The sequence below is a fragment of the Bos taurus genome, chromosome 2, assembly GCF_002263795.3.
Source record: "Bos taurus isolate L1 Dominette 01449 registration number 42190680 breed Hereford chromosome 2, ARS-UCD2.0, whole genome shotgun sequence".
In the NCBI taxonomy this organism is placed as follows: Eukaryota; Metazoa; Chordata; class Mammalia; order Artiodactyla; family Bovidae; genus Bos; species Bos taurus.
This window is the reverse complement of record NC_037329.1, coordinates 116,005,287-116,028,691: the sequence shown is the minus strand read 5'-3', so window position 1 is coordinate 116,028,691 and position 23,405 is coordinate 116,005,287. Positions and strand designations below refer to the sequence as shown.

Sequence of the window (23,405 nt, the reverse complement as noted above, 5' to 3'; positions counted from 1 at the left end):
CGCGCATGCACACACACGCACACACACACACACACACACACTGTATATGTGTGTGTTTATGGCTGTATATGGAACACTATACAGCCATAAAAAAGAAAAATCTTGTCATTTGCCACAACACAGATGAACCTTGAGGGCATAAGACTAAAATGAAATAAGTCTGACAGATAAATGTCATGTGATCTTACTTATATGTGGAATTTAAAACAAAACAAAAAAAAACACTGAACTTATACAGAGAACTGAGGCAAAAATGGATGAAGGGGATTAAAAGGTACAAAATTCCAGTTATAAAATAAGTAAGTCATGGGGGTGTCATGTACATCTTGGTTCCTATAGTTAATAAATCTGTAATGCATATTGAAAGCTGCTGAAAGAGTACATCATTGAAGTTCTCATCATAAGAAAGAAAGCATACATCATACAGACATGCAAATTCACAGAAATTTTCTCCAGAAACTTTATTCAACAGAAATTGTAATAGGCTGCAAAGTAGAATGTAGGAGACACATTGTTAAACCATTCTGGTTTCATTTATCAGTATGGTGATGCTATCAAGAAATAAAAGAAAATCAAAATAACCAATTTGCCAAGCAGTATGCTCACTCCTATCATCTCCATCAGACATCAAGGAATGATATAACTTCATCAACTTTAATGGTCATATCTGTGAAACTAAGGACAGTATACACATGGTTGATTTGTGGACAAAGAGAAAACATTTGAAATATCAAAATAGCTTGCTGGCTGTGTGTGACACTCCAGCTTTGATCACCATGGTTGGCAAGTTTCTTTGCTGACTGATTCTCTTCAATCACCGCCATATCCTACAGGTATTATCCTTGCTGCCTAATAAAGCAAATTTCACAAAGTTATTTTTCTTTGTTTTACTCGTTTAACTCTCTCTGTGTTTACAGGTTGACATTTTCTGTGTCATTGTGGATGATCAATGTGCTCAATGTGCTAGCTCCCGGGTGTCCAGCTGCAGAGCCCGTTAGCAATTCAGGTGTTTGCGGAGAGGGGATCTGTTTGTTTCTCTTGCCCATTGGTCATAAATTAGGCAAATTCACAGTCTACTCCCCTATGTAAGATTCATGGCATTTTAGGATTACAGAGGACCTGAGAATGCAACCACATCACCCACCCCTCTGCTTATCCCCGTCCTGCTTCACGCATCGCCACCAAGTGGCAAATATGATGACTTTGAACATCTCCAGGTTTGAGTGATCAGTTTATGAAGAAGCAGCACATTCCACTTTGGACTGTTTCAAAATCACAGTGGATTTTTCTCCTCGTCAGTCAAAATGTGAAGCTCCTGCGCTCCCCATGACAGCGATAGACACTCTTCCAAAGCAGCCTTGATACACTCCTCCCGAGGGACCCCATCCACATTTGGGCCCTGGGAATGGCAGCCCCAGTATGAAGCACTGCTGGGCTCTGCTGATTTTTTCCACCTCAGGTGCCAGGCATGTATCATCAATACTAGCAGTGTGGGGGCTGTAAAAGCCTGTGCGGACTGTACATTGTACCCAAAGGTATCTCATCTTTTTGAAAGTGTCCTGACCACTTTGGACAGTTTGCTTCCATTTTGTGATTCTAAACCCTCAGGCAGTCCACTGAAAATGCATGCAGTTAACCACACCAGGGTCCACCAGGAGAACAGGGCAGATTCATATTCAAACAAAGCGCTCTGCTGATGGCAAGGAAGACATGTCACTTCCCATTCTCATAAACGCTGTCATCGAGCGGACCAATATTTAGCATATTGGTGCTTTTATTTATTTATTTTTGGTATTGTTCAGTCACTAAGTCATATCTGACTCTTTGCAACTCCATTGACTATAGCATGCCAGGCTTCCTTTTCCTTCACTATCTCTGGGAGTTTGCTTTGGGAAATACTAAATAAACTAATAATATCTTAAAAGAGCTCAGGCTTTTGAAGGCCAGCATTAAAACAAGGCACAAACTACTAATATTCCTTCCCTAAATCCAGGGCCTCCTGTGGATGAGGAAAGAGGTATTGCAGGGCTGGCCCGGCTTAACACAAACAGGGTAGACTAGGAAAGGTTGGTCCTCTGACAAAGCAGCCCCAACTTCAGTGTCCTCTGCCACAACCACTCACATCCTCCATCATCAGGAGAAAGGATTTGATGCTATTTACTATGGTATTGTCTTAGGAATACCAACATTATAGTAACACTTACGAACCATAGGCCCCAAGAAAGTAATCTGTAATTTTAGAAATCATCCATAATTAAGTAGAAAGGACTGGAATTTTAGGGCAAAGGCAGAGATTATTCTCAGCACCTTTGAAGTTGTCTGATTAAAATAAAGAAAATCAGCCAACGTATGCAGCCAAGTTTGCATATGAGACATTAAACTCCTTAGACCAGTTAAGCAATTTAAAAATTTTCTCAACACAATGAGAATCATTGAGAGTTAATCAGATTCATTCCCCTGTGGGTATCCCCACCCCACACTATCATTTGCACCCTGCTCCTTGCCAGGGTTTCCTCCAGAGGCACCTACTCACGTTACGCCATATTCTTGGCATGTTCTCCCTTTTCTACAATCTCAACTAACCTACTCTTAATCCAGTTCTTATGAAACATTGCTGATATAATTCACTCACAATAAATTGTTCATGGTTGGAAAAATGTTCAATATGTGCTCTTTGCCCCACATATTAATGGGTTACAAGGGGACATCCAAGGAGAAAACAGTTTTGCCCAAAGAATAAATCTCTAATGGGCTGTAAATCCCACTCTGGAGAACTCAGGTCCTGACTTGTTTTAGTTACTAAGACTTACTGCCATCAACTGAATATTAACCACTGGATGGATGATGCCTGGGGATATGTAGTCAACAGTAAGGCAGGTTACTAAATTCTTACCCTGTCTGGGGCAATTGAAATTCAGGATTCACAAAGCCTTATAGTCACAGGCAGAGCCTATTCCTGTGGTCCTGCAAAGCAGCTAAACCTAAATAATGGCCCCAGGTGAGCTAGGGACCCTGGAAGAAGGGTGGGAATAGGAGTGGGCTCCTTTTGGTATTCAGCTCAGAAACTCTAACAGCCAATTGAAAGGAAAGCTGAGTTGATGAGGTCTATTTCTCCCCTACCTGTAATGATTATGTCGCCTTTATAGTTGAAAGCACAGGAGAAGATCTCATCCGTGTGTCCCTCAAGAACCTGGAGGCACTGACCAGTCTGAGCATCCCAGATTCTAGCTGTTTTGTCAGAGCTGCCAGTGAGAAGGCGGTTGCCTTGGGGGTTGAAAGAAATCTACAGGCAAGCAAGGGGTTGAGGGGAAGCAATCACAGGTTGGTGTAATTTGATTCCCAGTATATTTTTCTTCAATAAAAAGCAGACATCACTAAGTTACCTGTTCACCTTCCCAGCCTGGTACTTATTCTTACCTAGAACAGTTCTTTCAGGGTGGGAAAAAGACTGCAGAGACTAATACATGAAAATTAAAATCTAGACAATGGTGTCTGATTGCCTACCCCTCACACACAAGTCTAAGGATAAAGACCACAGCTCCCTTATACTTGGAGTGTTCCCCACCCAGCTTCTTTTCATTTCAGGAGCAAAGGCTGTTGACACCAATCTCTCCACTCAAACCAAGAGGCAGAGCCCCAGTGTGGATGAGAACACAAGTCAGGCATCTTCACACCCAAACCTCGGTGTCACCTCTACAGACTAACTTTCTGTCATCACGAGTGTAGAGATGGTCCTTCAATCTGTGGCACAGAATGTCAGGGTCCACAGGAGAGGACTTTCTGTGTTGCTACTCAAAGTGCAGCAGTTTCCATCCATGTGGGCTTGAAGCCCCAACGGGCCAGGCATTGTCACATGGTATGTGAGCAGCAGAGAAAACTGCCAGTCCTCAGCTCCTCTGGAGGTCATGTTTATAACCTTTCCTAAATCATCAGAAGATGGTGATGTGGGTCATTTCCTCTGTGACTATAGGTTTGATGAGGGCAAGCCCCCAGGTTATGGCTTTTTTCATCACAGTGTCACCAGGGCCCAGCATGCTACCTAGCATAGTGGGAGCTCTCAAAATGAATGAAAGAATGCTTTAGCTTGGCACCCCATAGAAATGCCATTACTGGATGGCAATTCAATAGATAATATATCAGTTAACAAGCATAAAATGCAATAATGTAGAGTCTGAGAACTCTTTCTACTCATACACACACAAAAACATGTGCGTTTGTTGAGTGTGCCACGCCAGACACTCGGAAACATAGCTCAGTCTCTCTTTGTGGCCTGTTTCCCATGGCCACATCCCTCAGCCCTCGTACTACCAATCTCCCGGGCCTCCCAGCCTAATGCAGAGGATGTGCTCTGCAATGTCTAAGAGACCAACCCTGATGGGCAGGAGGGCAAGGGCCACCAATAGCAGGGGAGCCTGCAGAGACCTGAATCCACTGAGCTGATTAAAAAGGTGGAAAATCTCATCTTAGGCACGAGACCAAGGAATTGGGCTGAGCTGGGGGTGAGAGTCACCGGTCCCAGCCTTCTCTACAATTTTCTGAGGACATCTCTAAACCTCAAATCACTGACTGGATGGCCGTACTGCATGGATAAGCTTTTGGGAGGAGTTCATATGAAATCCTAAACTACAGCTTTCAAGTTTCAAGATAGGTCATTTTTAACTTTTTTTTTTTTTCATTTTTAACATTTTTAAGTGGTAAATACTTTTAGGAAATACTTCCTCAATGGCATGTGTTCTATAGGACACTTGAAATTTGCTGTGCAGCCTGTTCTTTTGCATAATATAAAAGGGGTGTGTTTACTAGAACCAGGAAAAGCACTTCACTAGCTTCTGAATAGCTTTAATGAGTATCCTTTGTTAACTGAAACTTTTTTCATGGCTGAGGAGAATGCTGTTTTATACTTTGTAAAAGGTTTTAGAAATCATTTTATTACACTGAGTTTGAGGACACATTTGAAAACTTACTCTTCAGGTAACTGATTTCTGCAAAGAATGAGATAACTGGGCAAAACCTTGATACTATCAGTAACAATAGACCGATTTGTATTAAGCTTGATGCTTATTTTTGAAAATAAATAAATTGCTCCAAACGAGAAAAGCAACTCACCTTTGAAATTTCTCCTTCATGGCCTTCCAATTTGGTAACACATTCTCTTGTGGCCGCACTGAAAATTCTTGCTGTTCCTTTTTGAAAGGAGTGGAGATATATATAAGTTCATCAGAAATGCAGGACTTTGGACCACATGACTTGAATTTTCTAAATATCTATCCCTCTGACATGTAAGCTCTGTGCTAAGTTTGTCTTCTTGCCTGTGGTGAGAGCCAGACACTTAATACTATAAATGCAAGCTGATCCCTCTACAGGAGAAGAACAGGGGTAAGAAGCATCTCTCTAGCCCCAGCTTATTAGAAGAGACACTAGGTTCCAAGATAGATGGAGGTGCAGAGACAGGAAATCAAAAAGAATCAAATTTTAAGGAGAAGAAATGGGGACTCACAACAAGTTTTGATGATTCTGATTACCTACAGAAATAAACAGCAAGACTTATATCAGACACCAAATATGAGTCTAAGGTTACAGAAGACACAAGAGGCCTTCTGAGAGGGGTCAGCAGCCACTACTTACAAAGAATGAAGAATAGGTGCTAGGAAAACCTTTTCAATAGAAAAGGCAAATAGAATGATTTGTTCCCTGCTGTATATCCAGTGCCTAGAAATGCCAAACTCGTATTAAACACTCAATAAGTAGATGTAGGATGGATGGATTGATGGATGGATGGATGGATGTGTAGATGGATGGATGGATGGATGGATGGGTAGATGGATGAAGGATAGGTAGACAAATGGATGAATGGATGGATAGATATAACATTTCCTTAGAATTAAGGAATAGAGTCATTACATAAGCATAGAAGGAGAAAAAACAGAAGTAATAAAATTGTTGCCATAAAAAAATTAAAATTTATCTGGCCAGGTGAAGGATGCTGTCTCAACACAAAGTATAAAATCAAGGTAAAATTTGCAAAAACAGGGAATTTTGGTTACTTAATTTCCATTTAGAGAGAAGCAAAATATCTTAATTTTTAACTTTCCTCTCTCACAACTTCAAGAGGAAGTAGACAAAAATTGCTATAGTAGAATTAATATGATGAAAATATAATAGTGCTACTTCATTGGATACTTCAAAAGCTTTAAAGGAAAGCGATCTACTTGTTTTAAGAGTTTGTGAATAAGACAAAAATATGCAGTACAGACTAATACATCAAATTTTGCAAAAGTATTTTTAAGTTTCAGAAAACACAAAAATAATATAGCCTGAAATTGCAATTTTTTATAAGATAGAACTATGAATAAGACATCAAAGAAATTCAGCCTTGAGAGTAACTCCAGTGAAGGTGAAAGAGGCAATAAATATAAAGAAACAGCTTGTAGCCGCACAGGCAACTAACTCTTTTGAATGAGATCAAATTTTAAGATGCGAATGAGGAGCAAAGACCAAAGGTAAATAAAAAATGGCTCTAAACATCAAGGCTTCTTAGGAGGGACAGAATGAAAAGAGGTTTACAACACAAACCAAAAGAGAAAGATGTTTTTTGAAAGTAATGTGCTATTGAAGAAAGGAAAGAACAGAATCACTGCTAGAGAAAACAGCAGATGATAGAAAGGACAAAACTAAAAGAATTGAGCTTATATTTTATTCACGTCCATCCCTCAGTGTCCTGATCACTTGTCCCTGCTTGTTTCTTCCCCTATACCACTGACAACTCCTGACATTCTATATAATCTAATATTCTATATAAGACACATGTATGATATTGTTTGTGGTCTCCCCCTTCGAAACATAGCTCTAGGAGGGAAGAGATGCCCATCTCTTTTTTCCATCGATATATCCTGTGTTCCTAAAGAATTCCTGGCACAAAGTAGACACTCCATGTATATTTAATAAACAGATTCTTTTGTATAAATGAGAATGATATTTAAAATGAAAAGGGCAGATTCATTATTTTTAAGGGATGATTTTTAAAAGCCAAGATCTGTGAGAAGATGAGAAAATAAGTAGTTAGTTTAAAAAATAAAATTCTCCAGATTCAGGGTGTTTGTATTTCAGGATGCAAAAAAAAACATGTGTGTATGATCAAAGGATCACCTTTGAAAAGTCCTAATGAGTAAGAGAACAGTTTGCAAATATAATTTTGAAGAGTGAGACAGTAATAAAGACTGTAATAAAAAGGAATCACAGGCAAAATTCTACAACTGATTATAACACAAAGTAGCTACTTAAAAGTATGCTAGTCACAAGGAGCAAATATAGGCAAAGAAGTGAACAGAAACAGCCTAGAAACAGCATTTGATTTTTGCCAGAATTTCTTAAAAAGCTATTAAGGATTTATACAAGCATGATGTAGTCACATATGTTCAGTAAGGGAATTAAACATATGTGTAGCATCATACCAGAGAAGGCAATGGCACCCCACTCCAGTACTCTTGCCTGGAAAATCCCATGGGCGGGGGAGCCTGGTAGGCTGCAGTCCATGGGGTCGCTAAGAGTTGGACACAACTGGGCGACTTCAGTTTCACTTTTCACTTTCATGCATTGGAGGAGGAAATGGCAACCCACTCCAGTATTCTTACCTAGAGAATCCCAGGGACGGTGGGGCCTGGTGGGCTGCCGTCTGTGGGGTTGCACAGAGTCGGACACGACTGAAGCGACTTAGCAGCAGCAGCAGCAGTAGCATTATACATGACTATCAGAGGTGACTTAGAGTGAAAGCTTGCTCACATTGTCAGGGCAATGACACAGTCGTAGAGTAGCAGGACATGCACTCACAGCAGGTGACAGATTCAGAGTCACCTGTGGTTATCACAGAGAGGATGTAGACATAGGAGGGCATCAAGCATGATGGCATCATGAGGGACATGGCACAGACATAGTTTAGGGTCAAATGTGATCAGAAGGATGATGCAGATAGAGTGTAGCATCGCACATGTCCGTCAGGGAGATGACCGAGACACAGCATAGTGTCATGGGTTACTGATGAGAAGATCACAAGGATACAGTTTAGAATCAAGGAGATGAGACAGACATAGCGTAGCATGATCCATGACCATCAATAAGACGATTCAAGTGTAATGTGGGGTCATACATGGCAGTCAGAATGTTGATGCAGACACGGTGTGCATTGTGTGTGTAGCTACCATAGAGATAACACAGCTTTAGTAAAGCATGATGTGTGCTTCTCAAGATGATGAAAAGACATACAGTAGCATCACACAAGCCATCAAGCAGATAGTGGAGACATAGTCATCTGTGGCCTGTCGGGAGATAACACATATACAGCGTAGCAACATATGTGGTTATCAATAGACGACACAGGTATGTTGCAGCACCATACATGGCCTCCATGGATATGAAGCAAACTGAATCATCACACACAGTTGTCTAGGAGATGATGCGAAATAGGGCGGCACTCCACATGATTGTGAAGGAAATGATAAAACAAGGTAAAGCATCACACTGAGCTTTTGAGTACATGCACACAGACATTCATCATGTGGAATTATCAAAGAGATATAGTTCTCAAAGAGATAATATAGCATCACATGTGCTTGCTAAACAGACTTTGCACACAGCACTGCATCATATATGGTTGTCAAGGTGACAACACAAACATCTTACTGCACAATCTAGTGTCGTCAGTGAGATAACCGGCAGCATAGTGGCATGCATAATTTTAAAGGACGTAGCTATAGCATAACTTCGTTATTGTCCAACACTTTTGTGACCCCTTGGACTGTAGCCCACCTGGTTCCTCTGCCCACGGGATTTCCCAGGAAAGATACCGGAGTAGGTTGCCATTTCCTTCTCTAGAGGATCTTCCTGGTCCAGGGATCAAACCCGCATCTCCTGCATTGGCAGGTGGGTTCTTTACCACTGAGACAACAGGGAAGGCCCAACAATAACAACATACATAATTATTTTAAAAGGATGTAGATATAGCATAACTTCATTTGTTATTGTCAAGAAAATGGTGCAGACAAAGAATAAAACTATACATGCTGTCTAGATGATTAGACAGTAGAGCATCTGACTGTGGTTATCAGTAAGATGACATGGGCATAGCGTAGACTCATAAGTGGTACTCAAGAAGATGAGGGGTAGCACAGAATTATATATGTTCATCATGAAGATTTGCTAGACATGGTAGAGCAGCACCGCTACCACTAAGTCACTTGAGTCGTGTCTGACTCTGTGCGACCCCAGAGACGGCAGCCCACCAGGCTCCCCCGTCCCTGGGATTCTCCAGGCAAGAACAGTGAAGTGGGTTGCCATTTCCTTCTCTGATGCATGAAAGTGAAGTCGCTCAGTCGTGTCCAACCCTCAGCGACCCCATGGACTGCAGCCTTCCAGGCTCTTCCACCCATGGGATTTTCCAGGCAAGAGTACTGGAGTGGGGTGCCACTGCCTTCTCTGGTAGAGTAGCAAATGTGATCATAAAGGAGAAAATGCAGATTTATTATATCACCATTGATAACAGTCAAGCTGAGGAGAACAACATAGGGTAGCATAATGCACGGTCATCAGGGAGATGACCCGAGGTGTACTAGTATATATAGTACATGTGTATATATAGTTATCAAGAAGATGATAGAGATATAGTTTAACAACATATGTGGTGTCAAGGAGGCGATACAAACCTTCTACAGCATTGCATGCAATATCAAGAATATGATCCAGACACAGTGTAGTGACATGCTTGGGCATCATAGAGATGAGGCACATGTCGTTTCTATCATAGATGGTCATCAGGGAGATGACTTATGATGCAGACTCACCTATGTTTATTAAACAAAACATAAATCCCTCCATAAATTAAATGTACAGGCAGATTACCTACCATCGGCTGAAGCAGTTGCAATAAGCTTTCCGGTGTAATCAAAACAGCTGTCTAGTATTTCATCATCATGGCCTGTTAATGTTGCCACACATTTTCCATTTACAGCATCCCATAGCTACAATTTAAAAAAAAATGATGAAGACTATGACTTCCTCTCCAACACACAAAGATGGCCAGTAGTCTTTATGACATGTTTACAGCTGATTAAATAAACTGTACCAAAATCATGTGTATAATTTTCACTTTTTGTTCATTTTCTTTTGATTCACAACCAGAGACTGCAACCAACCATCTAACAAGGCAAGCTTTTGACATAGAGAAGATCAAAGACAGACTTCAGAATACAAATCTGTCACTATTTTAGGAAAAAAAATCTCAAAGTGCGTGTTTCACTGATGGAGTAGAAGCAACCTCTTTTCATATGAAGGTCATCAAGTAATAAAAAGCTTGATCTAAAACTACAATGCTGGGAAATAAAAAGTACACTCGGATTATAATACATTTAATATACAATCTATATATCTAATAATAATTCTAGAGCATAAGCTCTTAGCAACAGAAACACAAAGGCAGGGAGACGTCATGTTGAGACTTCTTGAAGTTTATGCTAATGGAAGTTTAATAAAGGGATAGAGAGACATTAAACAAAGATAATGTGCCTTCATAAAATAAGATATTTTAGCACAAGGAACTCTACTCAGTGCTCTGTGGTGACCTAAATGGGAAGGAAATCCAAAAAAGAAGGGACACGTGTATATGTGTGGGTGATTCACTTGGCTGTATAGCAGAAACTAACACAACACTATAAAGCAAATGTTCTCTGATAAAAAAGATCTTTTAATACCTTTGAATCATCAAAGCTATTTTACATCATAAATCCTTCAAACTTGTAGGATCATCAATTTGCAACTTAAAATTACCAATTTTTGGATAAATTAATATCTTAATTTTCTAGCACCTTTAAAATGTGTTAATGCTGCAATGAATACTTGACACAGTACAGAGCCCAAACACAAGAGTTATAAAGCAAAGATATTTCTCGAGCTTACCTTGCAGGTTTTGTCCATAGAGCCAGTTAATATCAGAGAGCAATCCCAGTTGAACACAGCGCTGCTGATCTCAGCACAATGTCCGATTAAGGTATACACCTTTCTACAAAACAGAAATGGTTCAGACTGGTGAAAGATGCATTCATTCAGGATATGTGGACAAAGAAAGATGTCAAGCCATCAGTGTACAAGGTGAATTTCAGTTTTCACAAAATATCTGTGATGGTTTAACTGTAGCTCAAAAAGAGTCAACTAGCCTCTTAATTTCATCTCAACAAAAATATACTTAAAATTTTAGGCTTAGGTAGGCTTCCTGGGAAACTCAAATAGGCTTCCTGGCTAACTCAAATGGTAAAGAATCTGCCCACAATGCAGGAGACCTGGGTTCGATCCCTAGGTTGGGAAGATCCCCTGGAGAAGGGCATAGCAATCCACTCCAGTGTTCTTGTCTGGAGAATCCCCATGGACAAAGGAGCCTGGTGGGCTACAGTCCATGGGGTCACAAAGAGTCAGACACAACTGAGCGACTCACATAGGCACATAATGAAAATTTAAACAACCCAAAATAACAACATTACTTAAGACAATGCTTCAGAAAGGCATGGATAATCTGAATCCTGGAACTAATTGTACACCAGATGGGTGGACCCCTCTGTAGTTCAGAAACTATCCATCAGTTGTCTAAGAACCCTTCCTTCTCAATGCATGCATCTTAATTGGGATCCCTGAAAACTGAGTGGAGTTTTACAACACAAATAAGCTAATTTAGTTAACTTCTTAGCAACTAGAACCAAAAATAATTAGGGAGAAAATTGAAGTTCTTGGACTAAATTAAATTTGCATCATTAGCCATGATTTTATTTATTCATGATTTCCATGCTGACCCTAAAGACAAGCCATTGAAATTTGATTACACAATACATAGAATAAATAATAGCTATATAACCAGGCTATTGCTAACATTCTCCTTTATGTTGCTGTTTGCCATTATTTGCTCAGAATTCTGAGGAAGCATATATAACAAGTAAGTCAGAAAGAGAAAAACAAATTTTATATATTAATACGTATATGTGGAATCTAGAAAATGGTACCAATGAATCTATTTGAAGGGCAGGAATAGAGACGCAGACATAATGAAAAGATTTTGGACACAGCAGGAGGAAGGAGAGAGAGGGACGAATTGAGAGAGTAGCGTTGAAACGTATACATTACCATATGCAAAATAGATAGCCAGTAGGAAGTTGCTGTATTAACACACGGGGCTCAATTCAGTCCTCAGTGATGACCTAGAGGAGTGGGATGGGCTGGGGGTTGGGAGGGAGTCTCAAGAGGAAGGAGATACATGCATGAAAGTGAAAGTGTTAGCTGCTCCATCAGATCTGACTCTTTGCGACCCCATGGATTTTAGCCTGCCAGGCTCCTCTGTCCATGGAATTCTCCAGGCAAGAATACTGGAGTGGGTTGCCATTCCCTTTTCCAGAGGATCTTGCCAACCCAGGGACAGAACCCAGGTCTCCTGCACTGCCAATAGATTCCTTACCATCTGAGACACCAGGGAAGCCTTATGGCTGATTCATGTTGTTGTAAGGCAGAAGCCAACACAATATTGTAAGACAATTATACTCCAATTAAAAATAAATTAAAATAAAAAAGAAATATCATTAAAGAATGAACTGATTTGCTTCCAATTTGCCCTATTCCTATGAAATCCAAGGCACAGTTAATAGGTTTAATATTAAGCTGATCAATAGCAAGTGTTTTCTTAATCTTCTGATCCAGGTTTTAAAGAAATTCTTAAAAATCAAGGATACCTTCCAGTATCAGCCTCCCACACTGTAACTGTGTGATCAAAAGAGCCCGTGATGATCCTGTTTCCTGACGTGTTAAAGGACAAGGAGATGATTTCAGCTGAGTGTCCCTAGGAAAAGAGCACATATCCACATGCATACCTATAGATGAAACAATTTCTACCCATGTATCACATAACAGTCCAAAAGAAAGCACTGCTGCTGCTGCTGCTAAGTCGCTTCAGTCATGTCCGACTCTGTGCAACCCCATAGACAGCAGCCCACCAGGCTCTGCCGTCCCTGGGATTCTCCAGGCAAGAACACTGGAGTGGGTTGCCATTTCCTTCTCCTTTGCATGCAAGTGAAAAGTGAAAGTGAAGTCGCTCAGTCTCGACCGACTCGTGGCGACCCCATGGACTGTAGCCCACCGGGCTCCTCCATCCATGGGATTTTCTAGGCAAGAGTACTGGAGTGGCTTGCCATTGAGAGACAAAGCTCTATAGGGAGAAGAGAGATTAGCAGTTGGGGGGTGGGAATAAAGAAAAACTGTAAACCAAGGGCACAAGGGTATTTTGGGGGATGGGGGGTGGGGAGTAATGGAAATGGTCGAACACTAGTGTCTTGGTGATGGTTGTGCAATTCTGCAAATTTAGTAAAAATTGAGGAGATCCAACCAGTCCATCCTAAAGGAAATCAATCCTGAATATTCATTGGAAGGACTGAAGCCGAAGCTGAAACTCCAATACTTTGGCCATCTGATTCGAAGAGCTGACTCATTTGAAAAGACCCTGATGCCAGGAAAGATTGCAGGCGAGAAAAAGGGATGACAGAGGATGAGATGATTGGATGGCATCACCGACTCGATGGACGTGAGTTTGAGTAAATTCCGGGAGTTGGTGATGGACAGGGAGGCTTGGCGTGCTGCAGTCCATGGGGTCACAAGGAGTTGGACATGACTGAGCAGCTGAACTGAACTGAACTGAAGCTGTTTTACAAAAAAAAGAAAAAGAAAAAGATATGTGTTGGGAAATCAAAGGACTTCATTCATACTGTTGTGGAAACGCTAAAAAGGTCTGTATGCTTAATGGGCTAATTTTTTTTTTTTTAAGTCTTACTCAGTCATCTCCAACTGTTTGCAGCCCCATGGACTGTAGTCCTCCAGGCTCCTCTGCCCATGGAATTTTCCAGGCAAAAATACTGGAGTGGGTTGCACTTCCCTTCTCCAGGGGATCTTCCCGACCCAGAGATTGAACCCAGGTCTCTTGCATAGCAGGCAGACTCTTTACCATCTGAGCCAGCAGGAAAACACCCTGTATGCTTTATGAGCTAATAAAAGGTGATGGGCAAAAGACAAAAAGCTTGTGAAATAAAGCTAATGTTTTTAAAACTAAAATTCTTATAGTGAATTAACGTGAAATAGATTAATAAATATCTAGCCTTTGGCCTGACTTTCATCTGGATGTCCTCTGGGGTGGATGAATCAAACTGTATGAGACAGTGGGAAGAAGGGCCCCCCCCTCTGCTGTAGATCCTGCTTGGATGTGGCCCTCATTTTGCTTAATGATTTCAGTAAATTCACTTAGTTACTTTTTTCATAATAAAAAAGTTCATTTACAAATTAAATTTCTGGTTGATTCCAAATGACAAAGATTAAATGGAGCTGAACATTAAAATTCTGAGCACACAAATGTATTCCCTGGTGTCAGACAGTGTGCAGAGCAGGACATATGCCTTCCAATGCTCTTAGGCATTTGTCTGAAAGAAGAGGTGGTGAAGAAGCCCAATGCACAAAACTGACGAAGGTGAAGATGTGAAAAATATGCTTATGTAAATAGAACAAGACATTCATTTAATAAAGAAAAACTCTTGCTGTCAGTTAAAAGCACTGTTTTTCCTCTCTTTTTCTAGTCCTTTTTTAAACTTTCTGAGAAAAAGCTCACCTATAAAATGGGTTCTATTTTTTAAATCCATTTATAATTCAGAAGAATAGGATAACGTGATTTCCCATTCAACTGTTCCCACCTATTGCCACTGGGAATCACCCTTTTTCGTTTGGCTGGGGCAGGAAGAAGTGGAGGGTAGCGTTAAAGATGGTGCTGAATGGACGTGTGGTGGAGACAGACAGGACCTCCACCGAGATACAACATCAGCATCCACTCTTTGGGCAGTGCCCTTTGACCTTGTCACCTCCTTCCGCTGGCCCCTTATACTTCATTCTTTGTGATACAGGAAGCTTCTGGGACTGGAGGTTAGAGAAGAAGGGAGTTAACAGTCATTCTTTTAAGACATTTTCTGGCAGGTTCCTCAAGTTCTGCCTCTTCCAAAAGGTGCCAGCCTCCACATCCTCTGCTTCTAACCAGGTAGATGACCATAGGTTTTAAGCAATAGTCACTACCTTTTTTAGACTGAAGCTAGTTGAAGTAAAAAGCCCATCAGGCTTTTTTATGGGCTTTTAAAAAGCCCAAAGCCCAGTGTGTCCATTTAAGTCTTTGGGAATAGCTAGCAAACGAACTGAAACACTTTTTTACTGCAGTCTGAAAACCAATTGCTCAAAAACATCTTCTAACTTAGAGTTCATTTTGCAATAAAACTACCAATTTAAAAAAAAACTCAGGTAAAAATCTTATCCAAAGGAACAGCTAATGAAAATGTAAAGGTTTTAAAGTTATTAACATTAGCAACATACTGTTAAGGTGAAAACTTCCTCTCCACTCTGAATGTCCCACAGCTTGGCAGTCGTGTCCATGCTTCCAGTAGCCACCAATGTGCTTTGAGGATTAAATGATAAACATACCTGAATTACATGAAATGGGAGAGATTTTAGAAAGATAAGAGTTTCAGACTGTTAATCCTATTATACAGAAGCTTGAAACTGCAACTCCCTTAGCAAATTCAGCCTAATTCTTTGCACAGATAAGTAGGCAAAATACCAGATATGAGTAGCCATCCGTCTGCAGCTTGACCCGGAAGCATTCTCTGCTTGAGCAGAGGCTACTGTTCTCCACGTCACCCAGCTCAGGCTTGGAGGGGCACTGGTTCCCCTTAGTCACTTCTAGACCACAGAAGATCAAGAACAAAAGCAAAGCCCATTCCTTTGAGATTCATGCTGTCTGGCTCCCTTCCATTTTGTTTATTTGTTTTCACCTTTTGGCCAGGCCTCGGGGCATGTGGGATCTTAGTTCCCCATCCAGGGTCTGAACCCATACCACCTCCAGTGGAAGAGCAGTGGGCCATCAGAGAAGTCCCTCTGGCTCCCATCTTCCTCTCAATCACACCCCTCACTTGCTTAAGACTTTGGTTATTGGCTTACAGTCTCAGTTCCAAGTCCCCAGTACCCTTCCTGTGGGCCGTTCATCCAACACCCCTGGACCCGTGATCCCGGACTCCTTTTATAATCACCCCCATGGCTACACCCTGACCTTGGCATCACCTCCTCTAGGAAACTCGCTCCTGATACACCAATCTCTAGTTACAATTTCCTAGTACTTCTGCTTTTTGTCTTCTTCACCAAGCCCAGACCCCTTACCCGCTGCAGGATGACTTCCATCTCATGTAAACCCCTCTCTTTTCTCCTGGTCCATCATGCCCCAGTCAACTGACACCTGGAGAATCACTCTTGCCAGCATGCCCAAAACTCCTATCCCCATCTTCCACCTGCACCCTTCACAAATCACCTAACAACTTGTATTAGCCTGGGATTTATTTACTTGTATTTATCCACTCATTTGTCAGCCCTACCTCATCACTCAACCAAGGTAGTTTAAGAAAGCAGCATGGCAGACAACTAGTGTTGCTCATTCGTGCCTTCCATCCTCAGATGTGACCTCAGTACCATTCCCTGCTTTGCCCAACATGCCTCTGACTCAGTACATTCTACCATTCCCTACTCTTGACTACACTCCCATCTTTATTCCTGCTCATCAGATAACTTTGTCTCCTAACACTTCCCTGAAAAAACCTTACCTGTCTGGTGGGAACTTCCTCCCCTGACCCTCACTTTCCTCTCCCCAAGTCTCAGATTCAGAGAGATCGCTGCCATTTTAAGAAAATGCATTCCCTGCGCTCCACGGGGAGATGATCTCACCAACTTTCCTTTCGCTCTAAACTAGATCCTTCCCAATAGCCTATAAACATGCTTGAGTTCTTCCCACATGAAAACAAATTCTCCCTTGACAATATCTGTCCCTTTTTAAACTAACATTATTTCCCATTACAACCAAATTCCTTGGAAAAATTGTCTACCGGCACTCGCTTTCCATCTTCTCTACTGGGACCACTCTGGATAAATGTCCAGTTGAGAGGCTTGGTTGGTCTTGGTCATCTCACTTAACCTCCTTGAGGTTCCTGATGTTTTCTTCCTTCTTGACTATTTTGATAATGCTCTGCATTTTTCCTCTTACTTCTTATCTCTTTTGTTGTATCTTTTTAAAGTTTCTCTTCTCCATCTTTCCAGAATCCCGCCAGTTTTCTCCTCATAGTCTACCTTTCCCACTGGAAACTTTACAGTTGTTTGGTGGTTTCTACTGCCACCCAGATGCCAGTGACTCACACATCCATGTCTTTTACCCAGACTTCACTGCTCAGCTCAGCCCCAAAGAGCCAACTGCCAAATGGATGCCTCTTTTTGGACATCACACAGGGAGATTTTTATCACCCTGTCTAAGACATGCAAATCAAATGAAGAAACCTGTTTCTCTCTTATGCACAGACTTGGTGAATGACACTGTCAGTTGCCCAGGTCTGAAATCAGGAAATCATCCTAAATACTTTCTTCCTTCGTGCCTCATATCTCCCTGGTAACCCAGCCCTACCCCTCCCACCCCTTGACTTCTCTCACATTCTCCTCATGACAGGGCTTTGATATCTTTCTTTGCATAGTTACCAGATCCCCACTGGCTCATACTTCCCATTTTATCCTTCCCCCGTGTCTCCTTCACAATGGCAAAAGAACCATCTTCCCCAAATGCAAAAACTGACCATGCCCCTCTCAGGTGAAAACTCTCAACAGTATGGCAAAAGCTTCAGGATAAAGTCCCAATTCCTTAGTACGGCATTTAAGACCCTCTATAAATCTGCAGTGTAGCCTCTCCTGCCTCCCCTACTTCCATCACACAAAGACTGGGATCTAACTTTGCAGGTCAACACATATGCCAAGTCATTGACACCTTTGGGCAACACCTGGGATCCCTGCCCATCACATCTGACTATGGGCAGGCAGTGCTTACAAGTGTATGTATCTCCATATAAGCACTTTCTGTGCAGTGAAGCTGGGGGAGTGCTGCTCTGAACAGTCAGCCTACTGAGTTCTCAAGCACGTACCATGGTTACACACCTCCTCTGGGCATTTGTTGGTGCAGCTCACTCTGCCCGGAACACACCTGCCACTTCTCTGCAGAGTCTTCCCTGAATACCTCTCCTGGCTAAGGAGGCTTGGCTGTTCCCTCTGTGCTCTCACTGGGGCACACCAGTGGAGCTTCACTCCACTTCTCACCAGTGGAGAACTTCACACCAACTTCTAGCCCACCTACAATACATCTTTGAACTTAACCATGGACACCTCTACTCCCTCTAGAAAACTGCAAAATCTTCAGGGGCCAAGAACTACAATTTGGCCCCCCACACATAGACCACAGCTTCACACAGTCAATACTTAGCAAATATTCACTGGGTTGATGTCATTGATTCCAAAATATGAATGTCTTCCTAGGAACTATAAAAAAAAGAAAACCTTCAGAATTCCAAGGGAGTGTGGAAACACGGCCACACTATGAAAATGAGGATTGTGTCTTTCTTATGACCTTGTGCGAGTTACTTAAGTTCTGTACACCTCAGCATCCTCAACTGAAAAATGGAGAAATAGCTACCCCTTAGGGTTGTTACGAGGAACAACTAAGCCAATACACATTAAAAAAAAAACTGTATAATTTTTCACTGCAGCATCCCCAGCAAAGTACCTTGAACATAGCTCTTGTTGGATGAAAATACAATAAATATGAAGAATGAATATAAATAAATTTTACTCCTAAAATAAGCAAACTCTTTCAAAGCTATCAGTTGTTCCACAGGGTGCAAATGATCTCACTAATTGTTGTAAGACATTTAACACAGAATTAATTAAGGATGAGGGCTTCCCAATAGTGAAAGCAATTTAGAGTATCAAACCACTTATGCAAATCTGAGTTCTAATTTTATCCAGGAAACAATCAGCTTAGATATTTTACATGGTATAAAAAAGTTAGTTTAAAAGCTATTTTAAGAAGTTCGCCAATCCTCAATCAAGTCAATTCTCTAAAGGCAAGTCAATGAAAAAGACATCAGATTGGCTATGGTACTCATACACTTATCTCATTATTTTTAGTCAATGCAGGATATGAGTCTTTGACAGTATCTGCAAGATATTAAAACTAGAGTAGTTTGTGAATGATATAAACACCATCATATATAATATAGAGAAATTTAAAATAACAGATTTTTAAATTAGTTATAAAGGTATAACAACTACTTTTGCAATGGAATCCTAAAAAGAAATAACAACTATGTGAAGCGCTAATGTAAACTCATCACTTGCAATATATGTGCTGCCCTGGTGGGAATGCTGACAGTGGGCATGCTTTGGAGGAGAGGTGGAGGAATATATGGGAAATTTTTGCACTTTCCACTCAATTTTTCTGTCAACCTCAACTTCTCTAAAAAATAAGATCTACTGAAAAAGATAAAAACAAAAAAGTAAAACAAAGCAAAAACAAAAGGAATGACAACATAAAAATATAATAAAATAAATATACTCACTATTTCTGCTGTATGACCCCTAAAGGTATGGTAACATTTTCCAGTTTCTACACTCCATAGTTTACAAGTCTTATCAAAGGACCCAGTGGCAATTTTGTCACTAAGATTTAAAAAATATACATATGGAATTTGAAAACAAAGTCAATCACAGTATTTGATACACTGAATTAAGACAAGATATTAATACATGGATCTCTATTTAGAAATCTACTTTGCTTTTTATACTTCAATAAAAATTAATTTTAAAAAGTAAATAAGTAATTTATTACTCAGTAATTTATTTTCCCTCAGGAGTCCTGAGGATGGGAAGTGCCCCTCTCCACCCAACCCCCACAAAAAATTTTATTTCACTTTTAAAATAATAAGCAATCCAGCAAATCAACTATACTCCAATGTAAAATAAAAATTTTAAATAAGCTAAAATAATAAGCAATCCTGTATCTGTTGCAGTGGAAAACAAAATAATATTCTAATTTTTGAATAATATCTCTTTATGTGTTCAATTTTAAATATTTTACATTTTAAATATAAATTGTGTTTAAGATTGCAATAATTTTTTCATTAATGAATATGGTAAAGGATTTAGTTTAGAAAATTACTAATAAGTGGAAATTAATAATGTGTAATATGGTTGTAGGAATATGGAAAAATTCTGTTAGATATACTGAAGATAGTAATATCAAATTTAAAAGAAGGAAAATGGAAAGATATAAATCCAATTAAACATGTAGCTAGATAAGGTTTTGAGAAGTTAGATAGTAAGTGTCTCCTTGAGAAAGTAAAACCTGTATTATTCCAATTGTAAGGTCTTTAAAGAAGAAAGAGGATTTGGAGAGGAAATACAATAAAGACTTCAGTTCCTTTCAAGCAAGAAGCTTCACACACCTATTGTGGATCAGGGCTACTGATCAACACCCAACAAGTAAGAGTAAATTAGCCTGTTCAACCCTCAACCAGGAAACTAACATCTTTTCTTTAACCTTAACCCTGTCTGTCTTTTGTACTAATAGCAAGTCATCAAAAGTTCACACAGTTGGGCCATCACTTGCACTGCAAGCTCACTGTTCAAAAGTGTAGGAAAGTGTTCATTTTACCCCATCCTCAACAATGTTGCTATTCAGTTGCCTAGTCGCATCCAACTCTTTGTGACCCCCATGGATGGCAGCAAGCCTGGCCTCCCTGTCCCACACCATCTCCCAAAGTTTTCCCAAATTCATGTCTATTTCATCGGTGATGCCATCCAGCCATGACATCCTCTGATTCTCTCTTCTCCTTCGGCTCTCAATTTTTCCCAGCCTCAGGGGCTTTTTCAACAAGTCAGCTGTTTACATCAGATGATTAAAATACTTGAGCTTCAGCTTCAGCATCAATCCTTCCAATGAGTTTTCTGGGTTGATTTCCCTTAAAATTGACTGGTTTACTCTCCTTGCTGTCCAAGGGACTTTCAGAAGTCTTCTCCAGCACCACAGTTTGAATGCATCAATTCTTTGGCGTTCTGCCTCCTTTACAGTCCAGCTCTCACAGCCATATATGACCCCTGGGAAGACCATAGCCTTGACTATATGGACCTTTGTCAGCAGAGTAATGTCTCTGCTTTTCAATACACTGTCTAGGTTTGTCATTGCTTTCCCGCCAAGAAGCGAACATCTTCTGATTTCATGGCTGCAGTCACTGTCTGCAGTGATTTTAGAGTCCAAGAAGAGGAAATATGCTACAACTTCCACTTTGTCCCCTTCTATTTGCCATGAAGTAATGGGGCCAGATGGCATGGTCTTAGTTTTTCTAATATTTAGTTTTAAGCTTGGCTCTTTCACTCTTCTCCTTCACCCTCATCAAGGAGGCTCTTTAGTTCCTCTTCAACAATATGGCGTGTAATTTATTAACCTCTTAATTTTTGCCATTCAGATGGCCAAAACATAAAAATAATTTTAAAATTGGTATTTACCTAGTTGTTAAGTATGTCTATTCATATTTTTGACTATTTTTCCGATGTGTTGTTTCTATTGATTTGTAAAGGAGTTCTTTACATGTTCTCCATAATAACTCTTTGTTGCATATGTTACAAATTTTCTCACAGTGATCACTTTTCTTTTATGTATTAATTTTTTAAACATACATATGTTAAGTTGTATGTACTGAAGTCCATCAGTCTTTTCCTCTGTAAAACAAAAATGTGAGGGGTCCTATGGCCCAAAATACCTACCCCACAGAAAATTATAAGTGCTCAGTACAGCTGCAGACTTTATAATTATCCAGACTAACTCTAATGCCTTGGCTCTCTCCTCTGTTCTCAGTCCCCAGACATGGTTTTCTGTGGTCTCTAACACTAAATGAAAAGAGGGTCCTTTCTACAATGTCTTCTCTAATTTTTATAATGGTCTCATCTACAACTTCATTTAGTAACAATTTTTTCAAATATTTACCTTATCTGTGTTTTCATAGGAGATAACAGCTTTAATTTCACACATCATATTTCACTAGCTTAAGCAATATCTAATTAAGTTAGATTATTACACATTGAAAGCACAACCCCCAACAAGCAGGTTTGTGGACAAATACAACTAACTCTTGGTAAGCTGAAAACGTCCCCAGTGGAAAGAGAAGTTAAGTGTACTGGTGGATAGACTAGTTGCTACAGGCATTCAAACAGCTATAGGTATAAGTAGTGTGTCATTCAGGATAGAGGACCTTGGTAAGATCTACTGAACAGGTTAACTAGAAGTTAGCTTAAAAATGGTTCTGCTGCATTTTGTACTGTTATTTAGCATGTCACTATACATGGTTTTATACCTGATAAGACTATAAGTTAACTGCTACACAAAGCAAACCATGTCATGCATGTACAGCTATCCTCTTGTGGTCCATTGCTAGGAACATCAGCAGGAACTTCCGGTCAGGGTTCATCTTCCAGTCAGAGAACTTCCAAGGGCAGAGAGTCAGCCCTGCATCAGCAGGAACTCGAGCTCACCACTGTACTACTGTGTGATCCTGGGAGGGGTGCCTGAATTTTATCTATGTTATGTGAGGCCAGTAATACCTCTCCCAAAGCTACTTTGAACACTGAAGAAGATATTTAAATTTATTTTTTTTTATTTTATTGTTGGAGTATAATTGCTTTACAAAGTTGAATTAGTTTCTGCTGTACAATGAAGTGAATCAGCTAAATGTATACATATATTGCCTCCCTCTTGAGCCTCCCTCCCACTGCCCCATCCCACCCTTCTAGGTCACCACAGGCCACCGAGCTGAGCTCCCTGTGCTATACAGCACACTAGTTATCTATTTTATACACTAGCTATCTATTTTATACACACATACACATATGTGTGTCAATGCTACTCTCCCAATTCATCGCATCCTCTCCTTCCCGCAGTGTCCATATATGTCTGCATTCTCTATTCCTGCCCTGCAAATAGATTCATTTATACCATTTTTCTAGATTTCATATATATGCCTTAATATACAATATTTGTTTTTGTCTTTCTGATTTACCTCACTCTGTAGGACAAACTCTAGGTTCATCCGAACCTGCAAACATCCTAATTCTCTTCAGTCGTGTCTGACTCTTTTCGAACCTGTGGACCACAGCCCGCCAGGCTCCTCTGTCCATGGGATTGTCCAATTAAGAACACTGGAGTGCGTTGCCATGCTCATCCTCAGGGATTTTCCTGACCCAGGGATCGAACCCACATCTTTTCCATCTCCTGCATTGACAGGCGGGTTCTTTACCACTAGCGCCACTTGGGAAGACCTCGATTCATCAACATCACTACAAATGACCCAATTTCATTTCTTTTTATGGCTGAGTTGGGCTTCCCAGGTGGCACTAGTGGTAAAGAACGCGCTTGCCAATGCAAGAGACATAAGAGACATGGGTTGGATCCC

The 23,405-nt window shown here is 40.5% G+C and overlaps 1 protein-coding gene across 3 annotated transcripts in view; it reads right to left on the bottom strand.

Annotated features, from left to right (window-relative positions):
• Positions 1-430: 430 nt before the first annotated feature.
• Positions 431-23,405, bottom strand: part of DAW1 (dynein assembly factor with WD repeats 1) — a 35,597-nt gene continuing 12,622 nt past the window's right edge. The window contains exons 7-14 of one of the 3 annotated variants that reach the window (XM_024975504.1): positions 19,521-19,620; positions 15,418-15,525; positions 12,756-12,862; positions 10,945-11,047; positions 9,896-10,010; positions 5,107-5,183; positions 3,121-3,283; positions 431-849 (exon numbers count right to left, since the gene is read on the bottom strand). In XM_024975504.1, the coding sequence (XP_024831272.1) occupies positions 815-849; positions 3,121-3,283; positions 5,107-5,183; positions 9,896-10,010; positions 10,945-11,047; positions 12,756-12,862; positions 15,418-15,525; positions 19,521-19,620 (808 nt within the window). In that variant the 3' untranslated portion in view covers positions 431-814. The remainder of the gene's footprint in view (positions 850-3,120; positions 3,284-5,106; positions 5,184-9,895; positions 10,011-10,944; positions 11,048-12,755; positions 12,863-15,417; positions 15,526-19,520; positions 19,621-23,405) is intronic. The other 2 variants (NM_001075930.1, XM_024975508.2) reach the window with 2 other exon arrangements.